Source organism: Chiloscyllium plagiosum, unplaced genomic scaffold (assembly GCF_037043375.1).
Source record: "Chiloscyllium plagiosum isolate Xiang-an unplaced genomic scaffold, Cpla_swu_hap1 HiC_scaffold_22, whole genome shotgun sequence".
In the NCBI taxonomy this organism is placed as follows: domain Eukaryota; kingdom Metazoa; phylum Chordata; class Chondrichthyes; order Orectolobiformes; family Hemiscylliidae; genus Chiloscyllium; species Chiloscyllium plagiosum.
The window spans coordinates 66,499,780-66,517,578 of NW_028270160.1; the positions used below are offsets into that span (position 1 = coordinate 66,499,780).

The following is a 17,799-nucleotide window of genomic DNA, read 5'->3' on the forward strand; positions in this document are numbered from 1 at the left end:
AGTAGAGACATTTAAGGGACTCTTGGATCGGCACATAGATGATAGTAATATGATGGTTTTGTTGGTTAGTTTGATCTTAGAGTAGGATGAATGGTTGGCACATCATCAAGGGCCTAAGGGTTTGTAATGTGCTGTGCTGTTCTATATTGTATATTCTGTGTTTTACACTCCACTGGATCAGAACCCAGGCCCCATGGCCCAGAGGTAAAGGCACTACCACTGTCCCTCAAAAACCCTCTTTTGCTAATTGAATTGTGATTTCCTAAATAGCCTATCACCACTTATCACCACCTCCTGAACAATGGATTCCAGCACTCACTCAAATGGTTTCCTAAATCTGCGTGCCTCTTTTCTTGAAATGCATTTCATGTGTGCAGTTTTCCAGTCCACTAGTACCTTTTCAGAATCAACAGAATTTTGGGTTATACTAAATACATCCACTGTCTCTACAGACACTTGCCTTAAGGACCGATAATGTTGGCCATCTTGAGTGGCCTGTCAGTCTATAGTCCCATTCTTACCTTTTCTGAAATGGTCATGAATTGTCTTTTTTTCCTAATTTTAGAGTTTTTTCTGTGTCTTCTACTGCGAAAGCAGATACTAAATAGTTGTAATTCTCTGCCATGTCCTTGTTGCAGTCTCATCATTTAAGGACCAAAGCCTACTTTATCTGCTCCCTTCCTTTTTATATACATTGTCAGAAGAATGCCTCTTAATGCAATATTATAACACTTGCTCCATACCGCAGATTGTACTACAGTGAAGGTGGTTTGTCTGTGAAGGTATTGAGCTATATGGAAGATGAGTGTGTACGGGTTGAGAGGGGAATTGGTTGGGCAGTGGATGGTATTGGCAGTAGTAGGTCAGGAATTGAATGGGTTGGACACTGGGTTGCACAGTGGGCAGTAGAAGGATCTTCCAGGTTCTGCTATCAGTCAGGTTCTGACAGTACAAGCTCACTTTACTTCCTTTTCATTTACTTTGAATTTACCCATTGTCCACTCAGCAAATATAAAACTAGTTCCTCAGGAAAGTAGAAACTTACTTGAGAACGGAGCCTGATATATCAAAGTATATGGTGGGCGGCACGGTGGCACAGTGGTTAGCACTGCTGCCTCACAGCACCAGAGACCCGGGTTCAATTCCCGCCTCAGGCGACTGACTGTGTGGAGTTTGCACGTTCTCCCCGTGTCTGCGTGGGTTTCCTCCGGGTGCTCCGGTTTCCTCCCACCATCCAAAGATGTGCAGGGTCAGGTGAATTGGCCATACTAAATTGCCCGTAGTGTTAGGTAAGGGGTAAATGTAGGGGTATGGGTGGGTTTCGCTTCGGCGGGTCGGTGTGGACTTGTTGGGCCGAAGGGCCTGTTTCCACACTGTAATGTAATCTAATCTAATCTAAATGTAAGAATGTCTGTTAGGCCTGCTGTCCACACTCAGACTATATGGCTGATCTGCAAATAGATTTCATAAAAGTAAAACATATTTAAACTTAAGTTAAACTTACCCCACGTCTTGAAATTGCTTCACGTAACAAAGCGACAACATCTAGTCCTTGTACTCCTTTAACAAAGAATCCTTTACTCCATGAAATAAGAATACCCTGCATAGGAAAATGATCAGATGTAAGAAAAAGAACATTTTGATCACTCCTTTTGTGTGCTTTAATGAACTCCTTTCCTCAAAGGATAGTCAGATCATCTGTCAATCTCATTCAGCTGTCTGGAACTCCCAGCTAACAGACACTTCTGAAGCCTGGCTGCCTCTGGGTGAGCTCTTCAACAACAACTTGCCAGCACTGCCCAGTATTCAGCGTTTGCTTGAAATTCCCATGAGGAACATATTCATCCATCTCTGTGTCAGCAATGAAAATTCCCAACTTAAAAAAGACTTAGAAAGAATCATCGAAAGCTTACAGTGTGGAAAGAGACATTTGACCTATCTAATCCACATTGACCCCTCTAAAGAGCATTTCACCCAGACCACACCACTCCTCCCTATTTCTATAACCCCACATTTGCCATGACTAATCCACCTAGCCTGCACATTCCTGGATTCTATGGACAATTTAGCATGGCCAATTCACCTAAGCTGCAAAGCTTTGGACTGTAGGAGGAAACGGGAGCACCTGGAGGGAACACATGCAGACACGGAGACAATGTGTAAACTCCACACAGACAGACAGTCAGCCGAAACTGGAATCAAGCCCTGGTCCCTGGTGCAGTGTAATCTCGGAGTCACCACGCAGCCCTAGGTTCTATAAGTGCGATTTTTTGCTTAAAGTATCAAATGTCTTCCCAGGCCTGGCCAACATAACTTTCAGGAGAGTATCCCAATCTCTATTTCCTATTTGATCTGACACAGAAATTAAATAACATCACGGGTGGAAAAGTCAACATAAGAACTTGCAGGTGGTGGTGCGCCTATGTATCTGCAGTGAGTGGGCAAACATTTGGCAGATTTGGGAGAGCAAGTATTTCTTCACTTGGCAGGTAGGACAGAAAAGTAGTATAGTGTAAATGATTTAAATAGAGAAATTTAAATAGAGATCTGGGTGTCCTGATGCATGAATCCAAAAATATTAGCATGCAGTCTCAGCAAGTATTTAGGAAAGCAATCTTTGTGGAAAAGGAAAATGGAGTATAGAATAAGTCTTGTTAAAATGTATATTGGTGAGATTGTATTGGAGTATTGCATACAGTTTTAGTTTCATACATAAAGTGGGACGGGGTTACATTGAAAGCAGTTCAAACATTTTTGAGGGATAAGGTTAAGGCTGGACCAATACTCGTTGATATTTAGAAGAATGTGATGTGGCCTTGATGAAACAGATAAGATTCTGAATGGAGTAGACAGGATGGATGTGGAGAGGATGTTTCCTCTGGTGGGGGCACAGTTTAACAATGAGGGCTGTCACATTTAAGATTGAGATGAGAATCTTTTTTTGATTAGTGCCTTGTCAGTCTTTGGAATTCTCTTTCCCAGACCGTCTTAGAGGCTGGCTCATTTAATATAATGAAGGCTGATTGAGGAAGAGATAGTTGGTTAATGAAGGAGCTAAAGGTCATAGTGGACAAAGCATTTGAACACGGACTGCTTCAGTATGTGAGGAGTTGTGAATGGTACGGAACATTGTGCAATCATCAGCAAACATCCCGCTTCTGACCTTATGATGGTGGGCAGGTCATTGATGAAGCAGCTGTAGATGGTTGGGCCTAGGACACTATCCCAAGGAACTGCTGCAGAGATGTTGTGGAGCTGAGATGACTGATCTCCAACAATCATAACCATCTTACTACGTATTAAGTACGACTCCAACCAGTGGAGGGTTTCCTCCAATAGGTATTGATTTCAGTTTTGCGAGGGCTCTTGATGTCATTCTTACCTCACCTCTCGAACTCAAGCCTTTTATCCATGTTTAGAATTTCAGAACCAGAAGCAGAAGCAGACCATTCAGCCCCTTGAACCTGCTCTGCCATTTAATATGATCATGGCTTATCTTATCTTGGCGTCAACAGATATTACTCAGCTAGTCCTCAGGAGGGTTAGTATCAAAAGACAAAAAAGACAAAAGACCAACATAACCAAGAGCAAATTTTATGGTGTTAAAACAAAATTACCTCGAGTGGATAAAGAAACTGACATAAATTCACCTAACTACGGGTTAGCTGGAGTGTCTGGCTGCAAATTGTGCCTCAGCAGCTCAAGGCCAAAGGCTATGGTGATGGCAAGGCAGGGTCTTGAAGGTCCTTGGACCCCAGGATGGATTGGAGAGGCTTTGTGTAGCACAAGCAGGGCCTTCACCAGTTGTGCACATCACAGCAGGATGTGCTCTAAGCAGGATGTCTAAGTGCAGCATGGGTAAAGTACACTGCAATTCAACAAAGAAAGTATTTATTGACTTTAGGGGCAATTACTAAAAGCAAGTTATGAATGGAACTTTCTATCGTAGCATTAACATATTTTGGACAATGCAGTTGGTTGCCTCCATGTTAATTGTGGACAGTGTAAGGGACAGTGAAGGTTTTGGATCTGTCAAATTGAGGCATCTGATACACCTAGAAACCAGACTCAATGGCTTGCGATTAGGAGTGGGACTAGTCTGGTTTCCCCATGCTTTTGTGATATCAGTGTAGCAAGGAGCTGTACTGATCACCGTTACTCACAACCCATGGTGCTGTGGAGTGACCAAAAAACTGAATCCCCTCCTCACTGTTCACTCTCACCTCATCCAGTTTGCTCTGTCTGCAAGGGAAGGAAAATGTGAAGCCAAGTGGAAGCTTTTTATCTTTTAGTTTCTGTTTCTCAATGAAAGCTCCCAGGCATTCAGCGATGTAATCAAAAAACTGGGGAAACAAATGGTAAAATTGAGTGGTGTTAATTTCTCAGTCTGGATCTGCTGTAGTTATAAGCATTGAATGAATGTAGTTACCTGTTGACTGTTTTCATTTTTCATATCTTCAGTCATGGGATAGATCTCGCTGGATATGTGGACAACTTGCCGTCCATCTTCTGACACCTTCACCCTTAACACACGGAAAATGGAACCTCCGAGATCCAAAGCTAAAAACTCTCCTTTTTCTGAAAGAAGATGTATAGTCTGGCATTTAGCAAAGAATTAAGAAGGATAGGCTGAACATAATTTATATTAGTAAAGAAAAATTATTGGAGAAGTTAATGGGACTGAAAATCAAAAAGTCCCCTGGACCTAATATCTTACATCCTGAAGTCTAACAGGACTGGTGTGCAGCCATCCTGGTTGCATTAATAATCCATAAATTCCACATTTCTTGGCCTGATTCCACCACCAAATATATCTGTCCTGCCTCTCCACCTTCAACCTTCTCCAAAGAAAACAGTCTAATGCATCCAATTTACTGCAGTTCCTCAGTCCTGAAACTATCATTTTGGCAACCTCTCTATTGTCTTCACACATCTTTCCTAAAGTGTCCCCAAAATTTAGTTGAGGTGGAAGTAGTGTTTTATGAAGGTTCACTATAACCTCCCAAGATTTATACTGTATAGAACATGGAACATAGAACAGTACAGCACAGAACAGGCCCTTCAGCCCACGATGTTGTGCCGACCACTGATCCTCATGTATGCACCCTCAAATTTCTGTGACCATATGTATGTCGAGGAGTCTCTTAAATGTCCCCAATGACCCTGCCTCCACAACTGCTGCTGGCAACGCATTCCATGCTCTCACAATCCTCTGTGTAAAGAATCCGCCTCTGACATCCCCTCTATACTTTCCTCCAACCAGCTTAAAACTATAACCCCTCACGTTAGTCATTTCTGCCCTGGGAAATAGTCTCTGGCTATCGACTCTATCTATGCCTCTCATGATCTTGTATACCTCAATTAGGTCCCCTCTCCTCCTCCTTTTCTCCAATGAAAAAAGTCCGAGCTCAGTCAACCTCTCTTCATAAGATAAGCCCTCCAGTCTAGGCAGCATCCTGGTATATCTGTTTAAAAATCAAAGGATCTCAGATGCTTTATTGACCTGCTGTACCACTACAAACTATTAGAACACATTTTATTTGTGTACATCCTTGTACTTCTACAACAATTTTGGAATTGTTCCTTTTGTTTTAAATTACTTTAGCACATTCTTTTAACCAAAGTAATTTACCTCACATTTCTATACATGAAATTTATCCATTCCAGTGACTCTGTGTCCTTTTGAAGTTTAATATTATCCTCACAGTTCACAAGACTTCAACATGACAAGTTATTCCCAAATTTGGAAATTGTGGCCCATGTACCAATGTCTGGTTGATTAATATTTATACTTTTCTATTTTTCTATATTCTTGATTGTGGCCAGAATTGGGTAAAAGAACTTTTTTTAAACCAAGAATTATGGAAATTTCTGTTGCCCTTTTTAAAAGCAAGCTACCAGCACTTATCATATGTCTTCTGCTTGCAAACAATGACATGTTTGACTCCCCGGTCACTGAACAGTTTTGTGGTATGAACTGCATGGTCAGAACTCTTCCATCCTCTGAAAACAGAGGCTGTGTTCTTCTGTACCAAAACAAACCCAAAGCCTCAAGAAAGCCAGTTTATTTTCCCTCGCTAGTTGTTGTAAATTGTTTTTTTTTTAATAGATATTTTTATTAGAAATTTAACATTTTTACAAGTTTACAAAAATAAACAAAACTCTCAAATATAAACATTGATATACAATTAAATCAAATATACAATAGCCAAAATTTAACAAAAGAAGAAAAAAAATACCGAAAAAGAAAAAAAACAAAACTCAACTATCTACTAATCTAACCTATAACTAACCAGAGTGTATATTTAAGTCTCTTACATGCTCGGAATATGTTAACATCAGATGTAATAAAACCCGTATTCGTGCGGGATTCCTCTCTTAAGGGGCCCCGGACCAGCCAGGTTTGTAATCTCAATTAAATAAAAGCCCTTGTTAGGATAGCCGAGATATCTGTATTTATGTAATTAAAAAAGGGCTGCCATATTTTATAAAATAATTCGGCCTTTCGGTGCACCATATTTGTAAGGAAGTCAAGGGGAATACATTCCATAATTAGTCTGTGCCAATTTGAAAGTCGAGGGGGCCCTCAGCCGCCCAGTTCACCAAAATATTTTTCCTTGCACAGAAAGAAAGAATAGAAAATAGTCTCTTCCCGTACATGTCCAGGGAGGGAAAGTTCGAAAAGCCCAAAAGGAGAGATAGAGGGTCCACTTTAATTTCCGTTCCTAAAATTTCTGTCAGGGTACTTGCTACTTTAGTCCAATATCTACGTATCTTATGACAGGTCCATAAGCAATGTACAAGAGTGCCCACCTCTATTTTACATTTGGGACACATTGGAGATGCTCCTGCCTTAAATTTTGCCAATCGAACCGGTGCTATATGGGCCCTATGAAATATCTTCAGCTGGATAGCCTGGAAGCTGTTACAGATAGTAATTCTTCTAGCGTTTTCCCAAATATCATTCCACGTTTCTATAGAGATTTCTAGTCCCAAATCCTGATCCCATGTTTTAAGCAGATTGTCCATATCTCCCGATACTTCATCATGTTGTAAATGATAAATAGTACTGACGGAAGATACCCCCACTGGTCATAGGACACTACATTCTCTATCTGATTTATAAAGACTATCTAATAACATAGTCTTCTTCTGTATATAATCTCGAATTTGGAAGTATCGAAAGAGGTCTCCATTAGGTAATCCGAATTTCTGACGCAGCTGTTCAAAAGACATCAGGACCCCATCCTTAAATAGGTCCCCTAGACATGAGATACCCCTGGATCTCCAGAGTTTAAAAGTGGCATCTGTAAACCCCGGTTGGAATCCCCATGCTCCCACTATCGGTGCATAGGGGGAATGTTTTATGTGAATTGCCCTCATTTTGCCGCATTATATTCCAAGCCTTAATTGTGTTTAGTATTATAGGGTTTTTACAGTGATCTGTAATGATTTTCCTCTTGTCTGAAAGTAAAAGGTTAATAAGTGGGTATTTTACTTGAGAGGCCTCGATGTCCAACCAGATTGATTGTGGATCAGACAAGACCCAATCAGCTATGTAACTTAATAGGGAACTTAACTGATATTTCCTAAAGTCTGGGAAGTCCAATCCACCCCTTGCCTGTGGAAGCTGTAGCTTCTTCAGCTTCATGAGGGGCCGTCTATGATTCCAGATAAAGGATCCCAGCCAGCCATATAATTTACGTAGAGCCATCCTCGGAAGCATCACCGGAAGCATTCTCATAGGATATAGGAGACGGGGCAGGACATTCATTTTGATTAGTGCTATTCTACCCAACCAGGAAATTGGAAGGTCTCCCCATCGCTAGAGGTCCTGCCTTATCCTTTCCAGTAAATACACAAAATTAGCCTTTTCCAACTGACCAAATACTGGAGTAATAAAAATGCCTAAATATAAGAAGCCCTCCAGGGACCAATGAAAGGGAAAAAGGGATCCGTCCACTAAGTGGGGTGTCATAGCAAGGCCACCCATTGGCATAGCCTCTGATTTTGAAAAATTAATTTTATAGCCTGAGAATGCGCTAAATGTATTAATACCTTGGATTAGGCGAGGTACGGACATCAGAGGATTACTGAGGAATAGAAGAACATCATCTGCATAAAGGGTAATTTTATGTTTACCTGTATCAATCTTCGGGGCCGTTATATTAGGATCAGCTCGTATAGCTTCTGCTAGTGGTTCAATTATTAGTGTAAATAACAATGGCGAGAGGGGACATCCCTGACGGCAGCCCCTATCCACACTGAAGCTATCCGAACCTAATCCATTGGTAACCACAACTGCTTTGGGATCACTATACAATGTTGAGACCCATTTGGTAAACACCTGTCCAACGCCAAACCTTTCCAATGTGTAAAACAAATATGACCATTCAACCCTATCAAATGCCTTTTCCCCATCTAATGAAACTACTACTCCTGGTATCTTTCCCTGATGACAGGCTTGAATCATATCCAAAACCCTTCTATTATTATTGGATGATCTACGGCCCTTAATAAACCCCGTCTTATCCTCCTTTATAATATGTGGCAATACCCTTTCTAGTCTCAGTGCTAACGTTTTAGAAAGGATTTTAAAATCTACATTTAGCAAGGATATTGGTCTGTATGATGTACAATCTTCTGGATCCTTTCCTTTTTTAAGGATAAGAGAGATATTTTCCTCTTTCAGCGAAGGCGGGAGACAGCCCTGACTATATGCATAGTTATACATGTCCATAAGTGGACCAACCAATATTTCTGTAAATTCTTTATAGAATTCAGCTTGAAAACCATCTGGGCCCGGTGCCTTACCATTCTGAAGTTGCCTAATTGCATCAAGTATTTCTTGGACTGTTAGAGGAGCATTTAGGACTGATACCTGTTCCGGAGTTAGGCCTGGAAAGGTCAAATTTTTAAAAAATGACTGCATCCTCCTCGTCCTATCTTCACAATCCTGCGATTTATATAACTGAGAATAAAATTCTCTAAAGATCACATTAATCTTTTTATGATCATGAGTCAGAATACCCGTACTTTCCTTGATAGACGTAATAATCTGAGGGGCCTTTTTTTTCTTTGCAAGAAATGCTAAGTATCTACCCGGTTTGTCGCCATATTCATATAACCTTTGCTTTGCAAATAATATTTCTCTCTTAGCCGTTTGAGTAAGCGTAGTGTTTAGAGCTGTCCTAAGAGCTGTAATCCTTTGCAATTTAATAATAGAAGGTCTATCAGTGTATGCTGTTTCAGCCGCTTTTAAGCAGGCTTCAAGCAGACGCTGTTGTTCTCCCTTCAATTTCTTCTGGGTCGCTGAGTAGGAGATGATCAAACCTCGTGTGTAAGCTTTGATGGTCTCCCACATCATTGACGGGTTGCTAGCTGTACCTGAATTAATTTCTAAAAAAGTTTTAAATTCTTGAGAGAAGTACTTTACAAATTTACTATCTTTCATTAGGAAGGGGTCCATACGCCAATGCCGAAGGGATGTCCCATTGTTCCTCGCCTTAGTTTCCATATATACAGCAGCGTGGTCAGAAATTGCTATACTACCTATTTTACAGGATGATATAGAATTTTAAAAAATCGAGGGGGCAAAAAACATATCAATTCTAGTATGACATTTATGTGGATTGGAGTAGAAAGAAAAATCTCTGTCCTGTGAATGAAGACATCTCCATACATCTACTAATCCTAATTCTTTGTTCAGATCCATCAATTGTCTAGATCTGGGAGATACTCCTGCAGTACTCTTGGGAATCCTATCTATTTCTGGATCCATAATACAATTAAAGTCTCCCCCTATAATTGTATGACGGGCACCAAAAGCCATCAATTTTGAAAAGGCTTCCATTATAAATTTAAAGGGGTGTGCCAGGGGGCAGTACAAATTTAAAATCCCATATTCCTCTCCATTTATGAAGGCTTTAATCAAAATATATCATCCAGATTTGTCTTTTATCTGCTTTAGGATTTTGAAAGGGAAATTCTTCCGAACAAGAATAACAACTCCCCTGCTTTTTGAGCTAAAAGAAGAAAAAAAGGCCTGATCAAATCCACCCTGTCGTAATTTCAAGTGTTCTTTATCCGTCAGGTGTGTCTCCTTTAGGAGTGCTATATCAACTCTTTCCTTCTTAAGATTTGATAATATTTTCTTCCTTTTGACTGGTGAATTACTCCCCTTGACATTCCAGGTGCACCACTTAACCGACTGATCAACCAAAATCATCTGGGCCAATCCGAGACCCCTATCCAGAACATCCCGAGCATAGAGCAAATAAAATTTACAAAAATAAAGGCTCTCTAATACATTCACACCAATACAATGAAAAACTATTTCTAAATTTAAAAAATATAAAACGTATCTAAGTGGAGATTTTCCCCCTTGTTCCCAGGGGGTGTCATTTCCTCTCCAAAAGTCCATCATATCCTCTCCCAACCAATGCCCCACCCTTGACCCAGGCACTCCTCAATAAAATGAGGAGAATTCAGATATAATACAAAGCTAGAGTTAACAGTGAGCACCCTACCCCCACCCATACCAACACCTGGATATATTTGGTAATGTTAATACCATATATAAACATTTTAACTATAAAATTACAACCTCAACAAATAATAATTAAATATACTAATACAAAATAACAAGGGAGAAACAACCCCGCTCCTAAAGACAGAGGTAAAATTGAATAAGGTAACCACCTCCCCCTATATATATATATATATATATATATATATATATATATACACACACACACACACATACACACACATATACATACATCCCTCTTATATACATAAAATAATAAAAGAAAACAACCCCAAGGTGGGGGGGGGGGGGAGAAAATCAAATCCCTCTCCCCACCCCCCATGATAATATTAATCAGTAAAGGGTGGAATGGTTTGGAAAAAAAAGGGGGGGATATAAACCAAAGCGGGGGGAAAGGCAAACCAACATCCATTGTGTCTTACAGTTTATCTAAGAGAGTCCAAGAATTCCTTAGCCTTTTCTGGTGATCCGAAGTTATACACGGATCCTTCATGGTTAAAACGTAACGTCGCTGGGTAGCGTAAGGAGTACTGAATATGTAAGTCCCTTAAATGCTTCTTCGCCTCATCGAATGCTTTCCTCTTTCGGACCAGAGCTGGGGAAAAGTCCTGGAATAACATGATCTTGGATCCTTTATAGATCATAGCTTAGGGGTCTTTTCCAAGATTTCTAGAGGCTTCTAGGAGTATCTGCCTCTCCTTGTAGCTCTGCAGCCGGAACAGGACCGGGCGTGGGCGCTGGTTCGAGCCGGGCCCGCGTATTGCGACCCGGTAGGCCCATTCCACCCTTACCTGGCCTGATCCAGTTTCCAGATTTAAAAGCTGTGGCAGCCACTGCTCAAGGAATGCTGTAAGCTGGCCTTCCTCTTCCCGTTCGGGAAGGCCCAGCAAACGAATATTTTTTCGACGACCTCGATTATCGAGGTCGTCAATGTGATTCTCTAAGGTCCAGACTCGCTGTTCGAGAGTCCGGACCCGATCCACGGCCGATTGCGCTGTAGTTTCGGAGGTTGCGGCCTTTAGCTCTGCACCTCCGACTCGGCGCTCGATCTCCTTAATGTCTCGGTCGTGCTTCTGCAGCGCGGCCGAGAGTGAGTCCCATCAACTTCGGGACTCCTCGATAAAAGCATCGATCTTCACATCCAGCTTGGAGATCATTTCTACAAGGCTTGTCACTGTAGGTAAGTCCCCCGGGTCGGCTGTGGACGCCTCTGCTGCAGCTGGAGAGGGTAGGGGAGGGGTTCCTGCTTGCTGAGAGCTGTGGGCTCCCTTCCCTTTGGTCATTTTTACTAAATATTAGACTGTTTAAATGTAATACTAAGCAACTAATTAAATTAAACAGCTATTATGAATGATTTGGTGAGTGTGATGGGGGTGGGTGACCCACTTTACCCAAGTCTTGGGAAGAGCACTATAGACTCAAACTTGCTGGGTCGCCGCCATCTTGGATCCCCCGTTGTAAATTGTTACTGTTAATCAATAGTCAGAGACTTTTAAAATTGTGAACTGGTTGCTCTGTGCCTCCTCACTTCAGAAATGGAGGTGAGCGGGAGTGAACCAGAGAGCACCCTGGGATGGTAAATGATATAAAAACTTACCTTGGGGAATCTAATTCTGATTCTGTGTGTTTCCACTGAGGGGGACCTGAAAAATGATGCCACAGGAAGGCTGTGATTTGATTGGCTAATAGGGAGTCTGCCAGATTTGAATATGTTAAATTGAATCCTTGTTAAATTATTGCTCACAACTTGTGTTCAAATTGAGATAATAAGCAGAGATATATAAACCGTTAAAACATTGAAAAAAAAATCAAAACCAATTAAATAAAATAAGGTTGGAGGGTCAGGCAATGTGTTGTTCCTGCATGATGTGGGAGCTGATGGACCCCATTGTGGTTCCCAGTGTCTGTAGTAAATGTTTATTGCTCGAGAATCTCTGGCTCAGAGTCGATGAACTGGAGTCTAAGCTTCAAACATTGTGAGACATCAGGGAAGGGGAGATTTACCTGGATGTTGTATTTCAGGAGACAGTCTCACCCCTTAAACTAAATAACTTGAATTTGGCCAGTGATCAGGAACAGGAGGGTGTGGCTGTGAGTGAGGCAGGTAGAGAGATCCAGGAGGTAGAGCTGCAGGACCCTCAGCCCCTGTCATTATCCAACAGGTTCACGGGTTTTGCTCCCTACGTGGATGGGAGTGGGGACTGCAGGGAGGATGAGCCGACTCACTGTAGCACTGTGGTGCAGGGAGCTATTCAAGTAGGGGGAGAGAAGAGAAGTGTCATTGTAATTGGGGATAGTATAGTTAGGGGCATAGACACTCTTCTCTGTGGCCAGGATCAAGAGTCTGGAAGATTGCATTGCCTACCTGGTGCTCGGGTTCTGGATATCTCATTTGGCCTGCGGAGGAACTGGAGTGGAAATGGAAAGATCCAGTGGTTGTGGTCCATGTAATAGATAAAACTAGGGCAGAGGTTCTGCTAAGGGAGTAATAAAAGCTAGGAGCTAAATTTAAAAAGCGGAACCTAAAATCTTTGGATTACAACCTAAGCCACAAGTTAATTGGCACAGGATCAATAAGATTAAACAGGTAAATGTGTGGCTCAAAGTTTGGTGTGGGAGAAATGGGTTTGAATTCATGGGACAGTGGCTTCAGTACGAGGGAGGAAGGGACCTGTTCAGACCGGATAGTCTTCATCTGAATTGTGCTGGGACCAGAATTCTAGCAAACCACATAACAAGGGCTGTAGACAGGGCTTTAAACTAAATTGCTTGGGGTGTGGGGTGGGGTTGGGACCGGATGGGGAATGGTTCAGTTGTTGGGGGACATTAGAAAACCCAAATTAAAGGAGGAGGTAAGAGTGCAGGTTCGCGATGCGATGGATGGTTACCACACAGTAAAAGGTAAGGGATAGAAGAAGTGATGCAGCAAGGAATAATAAAAAAAAGTAGGGAAATTTATCAGTAGAACAAACTTAAAAATGTTGTATCTGAATGCACAAAGCATTCAAAACAAAATTAATGAGTTAATGGTGCAAATAGAAAAAGGGTATGATTTGGTAGTGATTACAGAGGCATGATTACAAGAAGACCAGGTCTGGGAATTGAATATGTAAGGATGCTCAGCATTTTGGAAAGATAGACTAAAAGGAAAAGGAGGTGATATAACATTGCAGGTGAAGGAAGGGATCAGTGCTATAATGAGAAATGAAATAAGCACGGGAGCTCGAGTTGTGGAATCAGTGTGGGTAGAAATAAGAAATAGCAAAGGGAAGATATACTTGGTAGGAATATTTCTATAGGTCCACAAACAATAGTTCCACAGTGGGGCACAGTATAAACCAGGAAATATTAGAGGCTTGCAAGAAAATCATGGGTGATTTTAATGTGCACATAGATTGGAAGAATCGAATTGGCAAGGGAAGCCTGCAGACCGAATGTATTAGAGGTTGTTTCTTGGAGCAGTATGTTGTGGAACCAACCAGGGACCAGGCTACTCTGGATTTGATATTGTGTAGTGAGGAGAGATTAATTGATGACATCATAGTTAAGGATCCTCTAAGGAGTATAACCATAGTATGATAGAATTCAATATTCAGTTTGGGGGTGAGAAAGTGGAGATCCACAGTAGTGTTCTGGAATTAAACGAAGGAACTTATATAGGCACGAGGACAGATTTGGCCAGAGTAGATTGGGCAGGAAGGTTAAATAGTAAGAGAGCAGATGAGCAGTGGCAGATGTTAAAGGACCTACTCAATTCCTCACAACTAAAATATATCCCATTGAGAAAGAAAGATAGTAAAAGGGGTAAAAATACATCCATGGCTAAACAAGGAGGTCAAGGACATATAAAATCAAAAACTAAGATATACCATATTGCAATGGCCGGTGGCAGGCTGGAAGATTGGGAAACTTGGAGAAAGTGAAGACTGCAGATGCTGGAGTACCAGAATTGAAAAATGTGGTGCTGGAAAAACACGGCAGGCCAGGCAGCATCCAAGGAACAGGAGAATCGACGTTTCGGGCATAAGCCCTTCTTGCTGAAGAAGGGCTTATGCCCGAAATGTCAATTCTCCTGCTCCTCGGATGCTGCCTGGCCTGATGTGTTTTTCCAGCACCACATTTTTCAAGATTGGGAAACTTTCAAACATAAACGAAGGGATACTAAAAAAAAGAGCTAAGGTAAATTATGCAAGAAAACTAGAACAAAATATCAAAAAAGATAGCAAAAGCATCTCTGGGTGTATAAAAGGAAAGAGAGTCGATAAAGTGAATGTTGGTCCCTTGGAAAATGAAACTGGAGAGCTAATAGTGGGAAACACTGAAATGGCAGAGATGCTAAATCAATACTCTGTCCCAGTTTTCACGGTGGAGGATAATAGTAATGTTTCTATTGGAACGGGCGAGTCAAAGGCTATAGAAAAGGTGGAACTTAGAACAATCAACATTGATAGGGACTCAGCAAACTAATAGGATTGAGGGCAGACAAGTCCCCAGGCATGATGGCTATATCCTAGAGTATTAAAGGAAGTGGCGGTGGATCCAATGTTTACAATATTCCAAAATTCCCTGACACGGGAAAGGTTCCAGTGGATTGGAAAAATGCTAATTCAAAAAGAGAGGGAGGCAAAATATGGGGAATTACAGATCAGTTAGTTTAACATCTGTTATTACAATTAATTATCAAGGAAGCAATGTTAGGACATTTGGACAGTCAAAACATTATTCATCAGTATGGTTTTATGAAAGGCAAATCATGTTTTACTAATTTGCTAGAGTTCTTTGAAGATATAAAGCAAAGTGGACATTGCATATCTTGTAGATGTAATATATCTGGGCTTCTGGAAGGCCTTTGGTGAGATGCCACACAAAAGGTTAATTGACAAGGTTGAATCATATGGGATTAGGGGTAATTTATTAGTTTAGCTAGATGACTGGCTGATGGACAGAAGACAGAGAGTTGTATTAAATGATTTTTTTCCGGTTGACAAAATGTAACTAGTGTCAAGATTAAAGTGGTGCTGGAAATGCACAGCAGGTCAGGCAGCATCTGAGGAGCAGGAAAATTGACATTTCAAGCAGGAGCCCTTCATCAGGAATGAGGCTGGAAGCCTCAGGGGTAGAGAGATAAATGGGAGTGGAGGAGGGTGGAGCGAATAGGTGGGAAGGAAGATTGACAGGTGGGACAGGTCATGAGGATGGTGCTGAGCTGGAAGTTTGGAACTGGGGTAAAGTAGGGGGAGGGGAAATGAGTCCACATTGATACTCTGGGGTTGAAGCTTTCCAAGGCCGAAGATGAGGTGTTCTTCCTCGAGGCGTCGGGTGGTGAGGGAGTGACGGTGGAGGAGGCCCAGGACCTGCAAGCCCTCAGCAGAGTGGGAGGGGGGGTTGAAATGTTCGGCCACGGGAAGGTGGGATTGATTGGTGCGGGTGTCCCAGAGATGTTCCCTGAAGCGCTCTGCGAGAAGGCATCCAGTCTCCCCAATGTAAAGGAGACCGCATCAGGAGCAACAGATGCAATAAAAGACATTTGTGGAAGTGCAGGTGAAACGTTGATGGATGTGGAAGGCTCCTTTGGGGCCTTGGATGGAGGTGAAGGGAGAGGTGTGGGTGCAGGTTTTGCAATTCCTGCAGTGGCAGGGGAAGGTGAACTCCCCCTTCCAATCAGATGGAGTTTACAGTGGATAAGTGTGAGGTCATGCATTTTGGTCGAAAAAATGGGAAGGCGACCTATTATCTAAAAACATACAGACTTCAGGAGGCTCCGGTGCAGAAGGATCTGGGTATCCTTGTTCATAAGTCACAGAAAACTAGCATGCAGACACAGCAGATAATAAAGAAAGCAAATGGAATGTTGGCTTTTATAGCTAAAGGAATAAAATGTTATGGTAAGGAAGTATTGTTGCACTGATACAAGGTATTAGTGAGACTGCATCTGGAGTCTTAGTCCCCTTATTTGAAGAAAGATGTAATGGCACTGGAGGCAGTTCAGAGGAGATTCACTAGAGGAGGGGTTTGTTGTATGAAGAAAGATTGAACAGTTTAGGCTGAAACTCTCTGAAATTTAGAAGAATGAGGGGAGATCAAATTGAGGTATTCAAGATGATAAAAGGTCTGGATAAAATAGACGTGGAGCTTCCTCTTGTGGGTCATTATTGCTCTCCGCATTTAAAATATGAACAAAAGAGAAAACAATTGTCATAGCTTTAACTCTATTGAAATATTTAACAAAAGAATATCTTTCCATCTTTCTGCTGTAATTCAGCTAACTTTTCTGAAATAAAAATACCCACTTTGTCCTCTACCTGATCTTGTTTTTTTCTCAATCATTCAATCAAAAATGGTTTCTGATAAATTGAACTTCAACTTCCTTATCTTTAATTCTTCAATTTTTCCTCCTGCTTCAACTTATGCTTTGTGGCCTCGTTACCACACAGTCAGCAAAACTGCCAGAATATACTTGCTGTAACACCTCAGTTGTCTGATTTTTCCATTGGCTTTTCAACCACAAGAGGCATTACTCCAGCAATGATTTAGTTATAACATTATCAAGGATAAACTGTATTTCTGGAATCAAGGATTTCCCTGTTAGCCCGACCACCACCACCACTTTTCACTGGACTCTCCAACCTCTCTTCTCACCGTGAATTCCACATAGTACGATTTTTTCTGCCGATATTCTTTCTGAATTACATATGTCCTTATCTCTCACCATCAAAGATTGACTTGCTTCCTTATCCCTTAAAATCTTCATTTCTTTACCTGCTCCTCCTGGCAAACATGAGTAAACCTTACCCATGCAAGAAATTCTTTAAATAGATCTGGCACTTTCTTCTCAACCAACTCCTGACCAGGCTGTACTTTTATTTTCCACCTGTTTAGCTTCTTCTGTGCTTTCTGTGAACAAATCCCACTGGCTTATTCTGCTTTATCACACCCGTCTTCATTGTGTTTTTTCTAAACCAGTAAAACTGTAACTTCATGTGTCCTATTTGATTTCAATAAAAACACCTGAGGTTTTTAAATTCTCTTTCTCCCTCATGGGTTTCCTTTTCATCCTGTGGTAAACTATCTACTATTTTCAATGTGATCTCCTTTTCACTTACCACCTGAGGATTTCTCTTTTCCTCAATTTCTATCCCTCATAGATTGAAATTGATGTCAGAAGCCTAAATTTGATTTATGAACTGACTTATAATCATCTACCATTTCTGTTTCTAATCTTGCAGTACTAGCTCTCTGCTTTTCGACAT

The 17,799-nt window shown here is 41.4% G+C and overlaps 1 protein-coding gene and 1 pseudogene across 1 annotated transcript in view; both read right to left on the reverse strand.

Moving 5' to 3' along the window:
• LOC122544108 (hexokinase-1-like) overlaps positions 1–17,799 on the reverse strand; it is a 261,171-nt gene that overhangs the window by 211,402 nt on the left and 31,970 nt on the right. Inside the window, exons 2-4 of the mRNA XM_087999152.1 lie at positions 4,430–4,578; positions 4,224–4,343; positions 1,505–1,600 (exon numbers count right to left, since the gene is read on the reverse strand). Of these exons, the coding sequence (XP_087855278.1) occupies positions 1,505–1,600; positions 4,224–4,343; positions 4,430–4,578 (365 nt within the window). The remainder of the gene's footprint in view (positions 1–1,504; positions 1,601–4,223; positions 4,344–4,429; positions 4,579–17,799) is intronic.
• LOC148146024 (uncharacterized) lies at positions 11,114–11,832 on the reverse strand (annotated as a pseudogene).